The sequence below is a fragment of the Balaenoptera acutorostrata genome, chromosome 8 (genome assembly GCF_949987535.1).
Source record: "Balaenoptera acutorostrata chromosome 8, mBalAcu1.1, whole genome shotgun sequence".
In the NCBI taxonomy this organism is placed as follows: domain Eukaryota; kingdom Metazoa; phylum Chordata; class Mammalia; order Artiodactyla; family Balaenopteridae; genus Balaenoptera; species Balaenoptera acutorostrata.
In genome coordinates this window covers 99528373-99540601 of record NC_080071.1, presented here as the reverse complement: position 1 = coordinate 99540601, position 12229 = coordinate 99528373, and the positions used below count along the sequence as shown (strand labels likewise).

General features: G+C 36.5%; 1 protein-coding gene across 1 annotated transcript; it reads right to left on the bottom strand.

The window, feature by feature from the left end:
• Positions 1–699: 699 nt before the first annotated feature.
• Positions 700–9826, bottom strand: LOC130708743 (tripartite motif-containing protein 43-like). Its single transcript, XM_057551812.1, has 8 exons — positions 9692–9826; positions 8785–8867; positions 7504–7909; positions 6708–6803; positions 3702–3932; positions 3209–3231; positions 2268–2365; positions 700–1240 (listed from the first exon to the last, which is right to left on the bottom strand). Exons 3-8 carry the CDS (start codon positions 7903–7905, stop codon positions 747–749), a joined length of 1344 nt encoding a protein of 447 aa, XP_057407795.1. The 5' UTR covers positions 7906–7909; positions 8785–8867; positions 9692–9826; the 3' UTR covers positions 700–746.
• Positions 9827–12229: the final 2403 nt, after the last annotated feature.

Genomic DNA, 12229 nt, shown 5'->3' with positions numbered 1-12229 from the left:
GGTAGCTTATTTTGCATATTTGGTAAATTACAGCCTCCATTTTTCCATCTGATTTTTGTTACATTTAACAAGATTTTAAACAGTCATAGATCATGTTTTCATTTATGACCTTGTACCTCTATTAACTTACTCAGACAGATGTATTTAAGGCAGGTAAGTGTGTTCTACTTGCCTGTAACTTATCGGTACATATAGCAGACATAAACCTTCTTCCAGCGGGTAAACTAGAAGGGAAAGCCAGTATTAGGCTGTGATTTTTATGAAGAAAAATATAAGATGTGCAGAGTCTATCCAACAAGATGCTCTCATTTAGTCTGGAAGCTTTAAAAATAAATCCATGAAAAAAAGATTTAAAAACTGAGATTTGATGAAGGAACATGATTTAGCAGACGCATAGCAGGGAGAAGAGAATTCCAAGTCTGCCAGTGAGAAGAACACTATGCTCTTGCTTTAACCTACTAAACTGGATAAACACACCAAGTATTGTTGACCTCCGTTACCTTAGAAATCAAGTGAACAGACCAAGACATAGAATAACAAATGCACAGCATTCCAAGAGAGATTATTTTTATTTAAAGAAAACAAAAACAAATTTATACACTTAACATATCCAACCTTTTAAGAAAATCAATTAATACATTTCATAAAAGAGGGTGAAGTTACAGAAAATCAAGTGGGCACTAAATTAACAATCTCAGTTATTGATATTCCTGACACCTGTGGTCAGATTTTTGACCTGTCCCTGATCAGGGATGTCCAGAGCAAAGAAAAGGTCTGAGAGGAGAAGAGAAGGAGCAGGAGAGGAAACGACAAATGAGGGAACTATTGGCCACATTGAAAAAGCTCAGGAAACCACCATCATAATCCAGGAGCAACCCCACCCGGCCTAGAGGCCTTTTGACATATTGAGGTGATAGTGGGGAGGAGGTAAAGAGACTGCACTGGTTGTTCTCTTTGATACAAAGAAGTAGAAAAATTCCCTCCGAGTCAAGTACCATGTCATTCTTTCTTGCCCAAGAATCATTACAAAATCCAATTGCCCAGCTGCAACAGCCCGCCACATCCACCTCCCAGTAATGTTGACCGGAAGTGAATGACACAGCTCCCCAGGCAAGAAGATATTTAGATCTTGGTGGAGTGTTGTCGACACCAGGATGATCAGGACCAGCCAGCAGACGTCTCAGATCTTCAAACACAGGGACATGACCAGTGACTATTTCATTATCCAAGGCAATGTACACTGCAGGAAGAAGGAAAAAAATTATATTAACAGACTGTTATAAATTCCTGATGGACAAGAGCTTTATATAGTGTCTGGGTTTCCTAGCTTATTATTAGAAATAGGTGGCAAGACAGAAGAGAGCTTTAGAAATCTTTTGCAGTCCAAGGTCTACTGGTCTGTCTTCATAATAAGATTTTAGCTAGACAAAAATGGAAGAAATCATAATTTAAAAATAAATATATATGACATATTGCTAAAGTTTAGCCATTATTTTACCTGGAATATTTGAAATTTGCAATTAACTAAAAATTTACTGTCAGAAACAAAAGTAGCTTGCCCATCTCCTAGAAAATGTATAATAATAAAATTAATAGTAATGATAACTCCTACAGAGTGAGCACTTTTTCCTGACATAAGGAGTTTTCACTAAAGCATGCAAAGTTAACATAAAATGAAAGAAAAATTCATATTTTTTGAAGTGGTTTTTTTGTGAGAATTGTTGGCCAGCATACCTTGAAAAAATGGGACAAATTTAATGAAACAAATTATCAGTTTACTTTGCCAATGTGCATAAATTTTCATATTATGTTTGTAATAAACTTGATCATACAGTATTTTTGTGTGATGTGAATAAAATATCTTTTGTATTTATTACAAACAGTTTTATAAACCAAGTTAAAACTCTCTAAGCATCTCACAACCAATGATAACCTCACTTTCCTAAGACTTGGAAAGCACTGAATGTACATGCAGAGTTACATGTTTCATGTGAACAGTCAACACCATACCTCAGCCTACTTCAGGCCATCAATTATCCTTTCCTATTTTTTACCCTCCAGATAGCTTACTACAACCCATCATAAATGGTTTTATTTTCCAGATACCAATTAGTATTTTTTTCCATATATGTTATTCTTTTATAAGGGTAAATTTGGTTATAAAAGTTCCCAGCAAAGAATCCACAGATTGAGAAATGGGGAAGGTCACCCACAGGACACTAACAAAGGGGAATGTACAACTCTACCAACAGAGGTCTACCTGTTACCTTGGAATTGGTTGAGCCAGTCTACCAGTCCAGGAATGTGCCATGAACTGAGCTGTGGGACTACAGGCTGGGGCATGTGCAGCTGTGCTGACTCACTCCTGCAAGGAACAACATGTGGTTGCTCTTTTGAGCTCACAGTTTTCATCACAATGATTATATCTACATGCCTCTGAAGACACTTTATTTAAATCCCAATAATTAGGTTCAGGGGCCATGAAAGTAAATCCCCAAACTAGGGAATGCAGCAAATGACAATTTGTTTTATGAAAATCAAAGAAAATCCTATCCCATCTGCTAAGACTGCAATCCTAGGATCCAATTTAAATTAATTATGACGGGGTCCTCTCAGCAAATCACAGAGCTATGCAACATGGCTCAAAATTGTGGACATTCAAGAAAGGCACTATGAATTTTAATCCACACTAGTTACCACTGAAATGCTCAGTGTCTGTATAAACAAACTAGTGGTTGAGGAGCTTAGCTAGGGCAGCAATTTTGCTTCCTAGGACCCGGTTTCACCAAGTGTATTGTACAGCCTTTCCATTTGAAGTTGCCTTGTGCTACACGTGGAAAGCCAATACCCTGATGAACCTCTTTAAGCACATTCTCTCCTTGCTTCTACATTAGGTTTCTCTGAAACCCTTATTTTTTGCACATAATCCTGTCCTGGCTTTGGGCACATTCCCCCTGTGTTTTTATATTTCTACAAAAACGGTAGTTGTCTTCATGTAACCTTTGCACAGAACCTTGTAAATAAACCCTCTACCCAGCTCCAACTTAGGCAAAACAACCAAGGACACTCTTTCTACCTTTGGAGAAAGGGAAACATAAATACTTTAGGAAAGGAGTTATAGTGTCATGATAACCTATGCTCCTATTTCAGCATCAAATGGCTGATCACAGTTACAGTTCTTAAAACTTGAAAAGGAGGGCAAACTTACCTTTTCAACATGTTGTCATAATGCTGTAAAGAGGGAAACAGAAAAGATAGTCTTAGTACACTTCACAAGATTCAAAGCGAAGACGTAGTTTCTTATTCCCTAGGGTGGGTGAACCCAAATTTCAGCAAATTGTATCATGGGCAAAGAAACAGGAAGGGGAAATGAGTTGTCAAGATTCTCAAATTTTTCATTATTGCCGGGTCCAGATATAAATTCATATATCTTCCAACAAGCTTCTCTGTTGCAGTTGTTCAGTAATTGAATGTCTGTTAGGAGAATTGAAAAAGAATGACTCTAGGATTTCTTTTACTTACCTTTCCACAAAGCTTTGTTATTCTTGTGTATGGCAAGAATGGCCTTTGGTCATTAGCATTACCTGGACAGCATATGATCACAGCATCAGAAAACATGATAAGAAAGCACATGATGGAAGGCTAAGGAAAGGTGGATATTATCCAAGCAACACCATGAATCTCCAGTCCTCAGTCCTTACCTGGAGCAGCTCCATGTCTGGTTTATGGCACAATTCCTTGAGTTCCTCATATATCTGACTTAAGAGTTTCCCCTTTAGGTACATATTGTGTTGAGTTCCTTTGAGTTGCTGAAAAATCTCATCGCTTTCCTCTTCTATTTTCCCTAAATAACGTTTCTCTTCATGGTAGACAAAGGGACAAACCTTCCAGTATTCAGGCCGGATCATATTCCTACACAGTGTCACATAACCCTAGAGTGGCAATGAATTAATTAGGTCATATATTTTAGCAGATTTCATTCCTCTCAATTATCAACAATTTGTCTTCTCATAGTTAGAAATTTGGTACTTTCATTAAGAACAGCTTTTTTGGGACTCCTTTTTTATTTGTTCAACTCACTTTTTAATTTCATTGAACCTGAAGTCAGTATCTTGATTCTAAACACTTTGCCTCAAGTATGCACACTTTCTTAAAAACAGGTACTTGTGATTTAATAATTGTGTTATATAATACACACAGTACTCTAATGACTAAATCAATTTAGTCTCTTAACCTCAGATATTTCCTCTGCTTTTAGGAAATAATAGCAAATATTACTTCATACAGTTAGATAAGACCTTTCTAAAGTATTAACATCCAGGTCCACAAACTGCATGCAGACCAGAACCTTGTGTGCATGGATGCAGCTTGACTCCTCCTGCCTGAGGCTATACACTCCACTTCTTAGCTGACCTCCACCCTACCCTTAGAGATGCTGGTCCACAGACAACCACCTTCTGGTCCTAATTCCCATCTTCTCTCTCTCTCTTTTTTGTTTTTTGTTTTTTGTTTTTTTTTGACTTTCTCTTTTCCTTCTTTCCCCTCAACTTTTAAAAATATTTGACTCACATTGTTTTAAGCAAAACAAAACATGGACCATTGACCCAACGTCTTCATTTGGTTCTTGTGCTGTCATTTTTACCTCCAAGAAAGCAAATTTTTTGATCACAGGTGTACATTCACTGTACACATTAATGAAACTCAATCTTCCATCAAAACAATGAACTCTCTTCAATTCCCAGCTCCTGTTTGAAACCACATTCATCATATCACCAAGAACCTCCTTTGCTGAATCCACATAATTCTTCCTATGCATGTTACTAAGAACTTCTTCCTATTAACACCAATCTTTCCTTCTATAAAATCTATAAACCTTGGGCTTCAAAAAAATCCCTCTCTGTGTGTGTCCCTCCATCAATTTACATTGACCAGCTCCTCTTTCCCTGCTGGACCCATTAACACAGAGATGCCTCCAGTTATCTTTTCATGTAAAAATTTTATTCTTTTCATTCTTAAAACTCTCCTGTGGTATCCATCTAATGCCTAGAAAATAGAGACAATTTTGTGAAATGTCCCTGTCCAGACGAAATCTTTCAAGTAAGCTCCAACCTCATTCATTCGATTCCCTACGACCTATTTTTGTGAGGATATCTCCCCAAAACTCAAAGTGCAACATTTCTCAAACAAAAATTTTCTTAACCCAAAGCAGCATTTCTTCCTTTGTTTCCATCCTCAGTGATATTTCAACTTCAGAGAAGAAACTGGTTCTCAGTTTTTAAATTTTATCCTCTTAACATTACAATCAAATCAATCCTATTTTCTCACATTTCTCTACCATAAAAGATATCTCTTGAGTCCTACAGTTTCCCATTATCTGTGGCCAATTTATTCCTGTACATTCTTTTAAGGATTCTCCAACTTTAAGGTCGGACTTCCAATTTCACTACTCTTTCTCATTCTCCTTCATATCTAGCTTACACAATGGAGAAATAAAGGCAAGTGTGCTATGAGAAAAGGATAGGTTAAGTCTAAGATGTGTTGAGTTTAGTTATCTCTTCCTAAAAAGCTCTTTCCCCAAATAGCCACCCGCCTAGACACCTCACACAAGTGTCAGCCCAAATGTGATCTTCCATTGTAACTTTTTTGTGATCATATGTAAAATTTAATTTTATCAAAATTACTATTCCTATTTACCTTTACTGCTAAATTTTTCTCAAAAACACTTAGCACAAAGGATCAAGCCATAAAGGTTATATTTTGAATTGTTAATTGGCTCTCTCCACTACTCCATTAGTTCCTTGAGTACAAGGAAAGCTGTTCTTTTTGTCTATTTCTACAGTGACTTAGAAGAGTTATTATGACACAGCACTCAACATTTCAAAGGGAAAATATTGTAAGTGATAACCTTAAGTATATCACCTTTAAATAATTGAGTTAATTTTCCTATATCTCCTTGTCATACACAGAGCCCCATTTAAATTTCCTTTGTAATGGTGAGAAGTATATTTTAATATTGCTTGTTTATATGTTTCCATCATGAAATCATTACTTCCTTGAGAATCTATATGTACTGTTATTTCACCACTCCTATTAGTGGTGCTCAATTCATATTTTTGAATCAACAAATGGTAGATCCAAATTTCTCAGCCATGCATTTAGGTCACATTTTGAACTGACCTATCCTCCATTTCCAGCCATATCTCAGCACTGCCTCTCTAATAGTATAGGTATCAACCAATATGAACTTTGTAGAATCTCAATATCCACATGATCCTCTAGTTTCTAGTCTTCAGCTTGCACACATTTACATGCCTGTCATCCCCATGAATTTCCTACTTCAAATTGTTCTTTATCAACCAAATAGTCCGAGAAGGTCTCCCTGAATTTTCAAAGATTTTCCTTCTGAGAAACCCTGAGTTTATCTCATTCACTAATTATAGAATACCTTGTTGATTGTGATTTTTCTGTATATGTTGGTGTGTTATGGTGTTGCCCAGGAAATAAGATCTTTTACTTCGATATTTTGATTTTAGAAAGAAATCCTATAAGGGGACATACTTCTTTCTACATGAGTAGATGAAAGCCTTTTGCTATTGGATAGTCACCCATAGAGAAACATAAATATTATGATTGTTAGTTCAAGATCTTATTGAATAACCACCAAGTGTCCCAAACTGGTGCTGAATGAAACAGAATTTCTTACTTACCTCCCATGTCCTGAGTTTGCTGACTTCTCTCTTTAGATTTCTTTTATTTTCTTGTATCTTTTGCCACATAGACCTCATTTGCTTCAGAAGCTTTTGCTGCAAAAGAACCAACAGTGTGAGTATCAGAGAAGCTGATATTGAAAATTTCAGATCCTAATGGATGAAGAATGGCAGGGAATATCTTATAAGTGATCACTCAAGAAGACAAAGGGAGAATTTATTTTCACTGTTAAGCCCAATTATCTAATATGTAGGACATTTATAACCACAGAATAGGCCGGTAGTTGGAAAGGGTGTTTCTCCATAGAGGAAACTTGCCCCCAAACTTTATTTCACCTAACCAATTTTCATTATGTAAATCCTGTGTCAGATTTTAGTTGTCCTGCTGATAGTTCTTGTCTCTTACTATTCTATTATTTTAGCTAAAGGACAATGTTTCTAAATAGACTCTATGAGATTAGGTTTGTTGAAATCATGGTTATAGTGACCAATAACCACTGAAATTAACAGATTTGTCCATCTTGGTTTTACACTGACTAATCACAGTTCCAAACATGATCAACCTCATTATAACCAAGAACTCAGGTTTTAAGATTTTAAAAAGTAAAAAATTTAAGCACTTAAGATTGAGAACATATTTTCTTCAATAGTTTATCTTAGGACCTGGCACATAATACTAGTTAGTATCTGCTTTATATTTTACATGAATGAAGAATAATTAACTTCACTTTCTTTTGCATTCTCTCTCAGGTAAAGAGCCCCCCAGGTTCAAACTTCTCTCTCAGCCATTGCTTACCCGGTATTTCTCAGCCATCCACTCAATGGAACAATGTCTGTGAGCCCCATGCTCCTCAGACTTACAGCAAGGTAAACAAAGCACATTTTTGGTGACCTCACAAAAGAAGTTTTTTGTTTTCATGTGTATCTCACATATCTCTTCTGCACAGCTTAATAAGTCATAGGGTCCTGTCCGTCTGGCAAGGAATACCCTTGTCTTCAAAACGATATTGGTTTTCAAGTTCACGTGATGGGATGGTTCCCTGCACACAGGGCAGCGAGGAGGATGTTTGGCTTCCTCCCAGCAGAGATGGAGACACGGCATGCAAAAGCTGTGCTGACAGATTAGAGTGACTGGGTCTATGAAATACTTTGCACATAGGAGACAGGTGAATTCATTCCAGAAGCTGATGGAACCCATGTTTCTGAGGAGAGACAAGTAAAGAAAGGGAACATTATGTTGTCATGAGCCTTAAAAGAAGTACCTTTTCAAAGCCATTAACAATACCAAGGGGTATAAGAATTATTTACTTCCGACTCATACCAATAAGGTAGTGTATATAGCTGTATTGCATGTAACATATATGTATTGCATATAACAGAAAGAGGATGCTGAGTAACAGAGTGTCCTCATTTTATTCAGACAGCATATTGATGTGTCAAACACAGCTTTTCCATCAGGATTTCAGCTCTCTAATACAATTCCAGCACAATCCCCTGCCAAATAGTATTTCACCTAGAACAACCACCATTATCCTTCTTCCAGTGATAGGTTATATGGTCATTTGACCCTATTAGGCCAATGAAATTTGAAGAAAATATTATTAGGAGGGTTTTGCCAATATTTTTTTTGCTCATGCAAAGAAACATAAGGAAGAGTCAACTGTTTTAGGTTCATCTGGACAGTGTTTGAAGGTGATGCATGGGGCTGTATTTTTGTGACCACAAAATGCATTTGCCTAGCAACCAAAGCATACAACCTGAGGCAACAGAGAAATGGAAGACATGGTTTTGGACAATATCATCGAGGCAATAAATTAACCAACTCTGAGACTGCCAATCAATAAATGTAACAGGAATCAAGGAAATAGAAAAGTCATTTCACAACCATCAGAATTAATATATTCAGACCAGAATCATCAATGGATGTGAAAATCATTTGGAAAAACAGTATCAGCCCAAAAATTGTTTTTTAGTAAGTTCCTCACTTTATTACCATCATGTCGTATTAAACTGGTTATTCAAATTAAAGAAGATATACTTTCAGTTATCATATATTGTGACTAAATATTTGGTTTACCTATATATGATTGCTGTTATCTTCCCCGCCTATAAGAAGTTGAATGAAGGAGGCTACTTCTTTCCAAGGCTGAGAATTTTGTTCTGGTCAAAAAGAGACAGAAAGTAAACAATCGCTTAACTGAACAACTATAACATCAGCTTTAAGATACCTTTTGAAAAATCATGAGCAGTGAAGTGATGGTGCACAGATCTATTTATAAGTAAAAATTCTTGACAGGGAAGTTATGGACTTCTGATCGATGACCACACAATTTTCAGTGGTATAGAACAGGGGTCCCCAATCCCCAGTCCGGGACCTGTTAGGAACCGGGCCGCACAGCAAGAGGTGAGCGGCGGGTGAGCGAGCGAAGCTTCATCTGCCGCTCACATTACCGCCTGAACCATCCCCCACCACGTCCGTGGAAAACGTCTTCCACGAAACCAGTCCCTGGTGCCAAAATTTCGGGACCACTGGTGTGGAACATAAAGTCATTGACTCAAACATGGGTCAAATGAGGAGATAGTTTGATGAACAGTGAGAAAATATAGATAAGCCCTGTGTAGAGTGGGTTAGAACCTGTATAAGAATTCATTATGAATATAATCATTTCTAGATTGATAACATAAATGATCATTTTAATATTAAACGATACTATTTCTAGGCATTGGATTAACTCCTTTTATATGGATTAACTATTTTAATCCTCTCAAAAATATTAACTAATTTTCTATTTTATAATGAGGTTAATTAACATAGTGTAGGTAAAATAAGTTACTTGTCTACAAATCACACATGGAATAAATGCTCGATATACATATTTCTGATAGAAAAAACAACAACTTAGTTTTCATGTCCACGATTACCATTAAAGTCTCATTTTTAAGTGAACATAGCAGAAATTCATTGTACCTTGATCAGAACTCACCTTTGGGTATAGTTAATGAACTGTTCCACTCTTGTTCAGTAAATAACTCTGTTAAAAATCCAGTTCAGGGATTAGGTGCTCACGTCCTGGTGGCAGTAACTTTCAAAAGTCTCCACAGCCCAGCCAACTGCAAACACAACAGTTCTGGGTTCTGGGGAAGAATGAGCTTGGCTCTTTGCTGGATGTTTTATATATTCTCCAAAGACCACGCCCATTTCCTCTAAGTGATAGTGTTATCAAACCTTAGAAAAGGTATAGGTGCACGTGATTAGATTTTGGCAGAGTTGAAAACACACCCTGATGCCAATGATTGAAGTCAAACCTTTTGAAACCTACTTAATCCAATTGCCACAATCCAATCTCTGGTAAAAAGTCACACCTTAAATTCACACTTGTAATCCATGAAGTTGTCATTTGGAAAATAAATGCACTCCCCAAATACCAATTTCTTATCTGCATTTAAGGAACTATATTTTAATCTTAATTGTAGCGATCCATTATTACCCACTATATTTGGTTACCTGTCTGAATCTGTCCGCATTACTTCCTTGATATTTCTTCAGAAAGAGGAGTCCTTCACATTCCATTTTTCAACCCAATGCACTCAAGCTCCCCAATAATACCACTTACTTCTCTGGCAGAGATAGTCTTCAAATGTTTGATGTTTAACCTCATCTGAACTAAAATTCTCTGAAATTTTATACTTTTCACTCAGTTCTCTATAAAATTCTGCCCTCTGAGTGTTTACTGTTTGTTTTATTTTTATTTATTTTTTATTTTTTGGTAACACACTATTGCTATTTTTCTTTCCATCTATAACTGTACACACAATAGCTGTTAATGGTTCTTCTCTAAGACTCTGTCCTTTTTTATTGTTCCCTACATATTATCTCATACCCTCTCATTCTATTATTCAATATGTATGTGCAATTGAAATATCGATGCTATGTTGTGGATTTAATGATTACATGATATTTGTATAATATATGATTGACTAAAATGAATCATAGACATTTTGTGAAAGAAATATGATATTGTCTGTTAAATTTGGGCAACTATCTTTAAGGTTTTCTTTATCTTGGTTTTCTTTATCTTGACTGGATTTGAATTCTATTTCTCAAAGTATTTTCCTATTTAATCAATGATGGGCCTTGGGTCTTCACTCAAGGAAGGATACGTGACAGAAATTTTTATTTATTTATTTATTTATTTTAAAATTTGTATTGGCATACAGTTGATTTACAATGTTGTGTGAGTTTCAGATGTACAGCAAAGTGAATCTGTTATACATATACATATGTCCACTCTTTTTTAAAGATTCCTTTCCTATTTAGGCCGTTACAGAGTATTGAGTAGAGTTCCCTGTGCTATTCAGTAGGTCCTTATTAGTTATATTTCTATATATAGTAGTGTGTACATGTCAATCCCAATCTCCCAATTTATCCCTCCTCCCCACCTTACTCCCTGGTAACCATAAGTTTGTTTTCTACATCTGTGACTCTGCTTTGTAAATAACTTCATTTGTACCATTTTTTTTTAGATTCCACATATGAGCAATATCATATGATATTTGTCTTTCTCTATCTGACTTAACTTCATTCAGTATGACAATTGCTAGGTCCCTCCATGTTGCTGCAAATGGCATTTTTTGTTCTTTTTTATGGGTGGGTAATATTTCATTGTATATATGTATCACATCTTCTTTATCCATTCACCTGTTGATGAACATTTAGGTTGCATCCATGTCTTGGCTCTTGTAAATAGCATGGCAATGAACATTGGGGTGCATGTATCCTTTCAAACCATGTTTTTCTCTGTATATATACCCAGGAGTGGGGTTGCTAAAGAATATGGTAGCTCATTTTTAGATTATTAAGGAACATCCATGCTGTTATCCATAGTAGCTGTATCAATTTACATTCCCACCAACAGTGTAGGAGGGTTCCCTTTTCTCCACACCCTCTCCAGTCTTTATTGTTTGTAGACTTTTTGATGATGGCCATTCTGACAGGTGTGAGGTAATATCTCATTGTAGTTTTGATTTGCATTTCTCCAATAATTAGCAATGTTAAGAATTTTTTCATGGGCTTCCCTGGTGGTGCAGTGGTTGAGAATCTGCCTGCCAATGCAGGGGACACGGGTTCGAGCCCTGGTCTGGGAGGATCCCACATGCCACGGAGCAACTAGGCCCGTGAGCCACAACTACTGAGCCTGCACATCTGGAGCCTGTGCTCCACAACAAGAGAGGCTGCGATAGTGAGAGGCCCATGCACCGCGATGAAGAGTGGCCCCTGCTTGCCACAACTAGAGAAAGCCCTTGCGCAGAAACAAAGACCCAACACAGCCAAAAATAAATAAATAAATAAATAAATAAATAAATAAATAAATAAATAAATAAATAAATAAAAAGAATCTTTTCATGTGCTTCTTGGCCATCTGTATGTCTTCTTTGGAGGGATGTCTATTTAGTTCTTCTGCCCATTTTTTGATTGGGTTGTTTGTTCATTTGATACTGAGCCACATGAGCTTTTTGTAAAT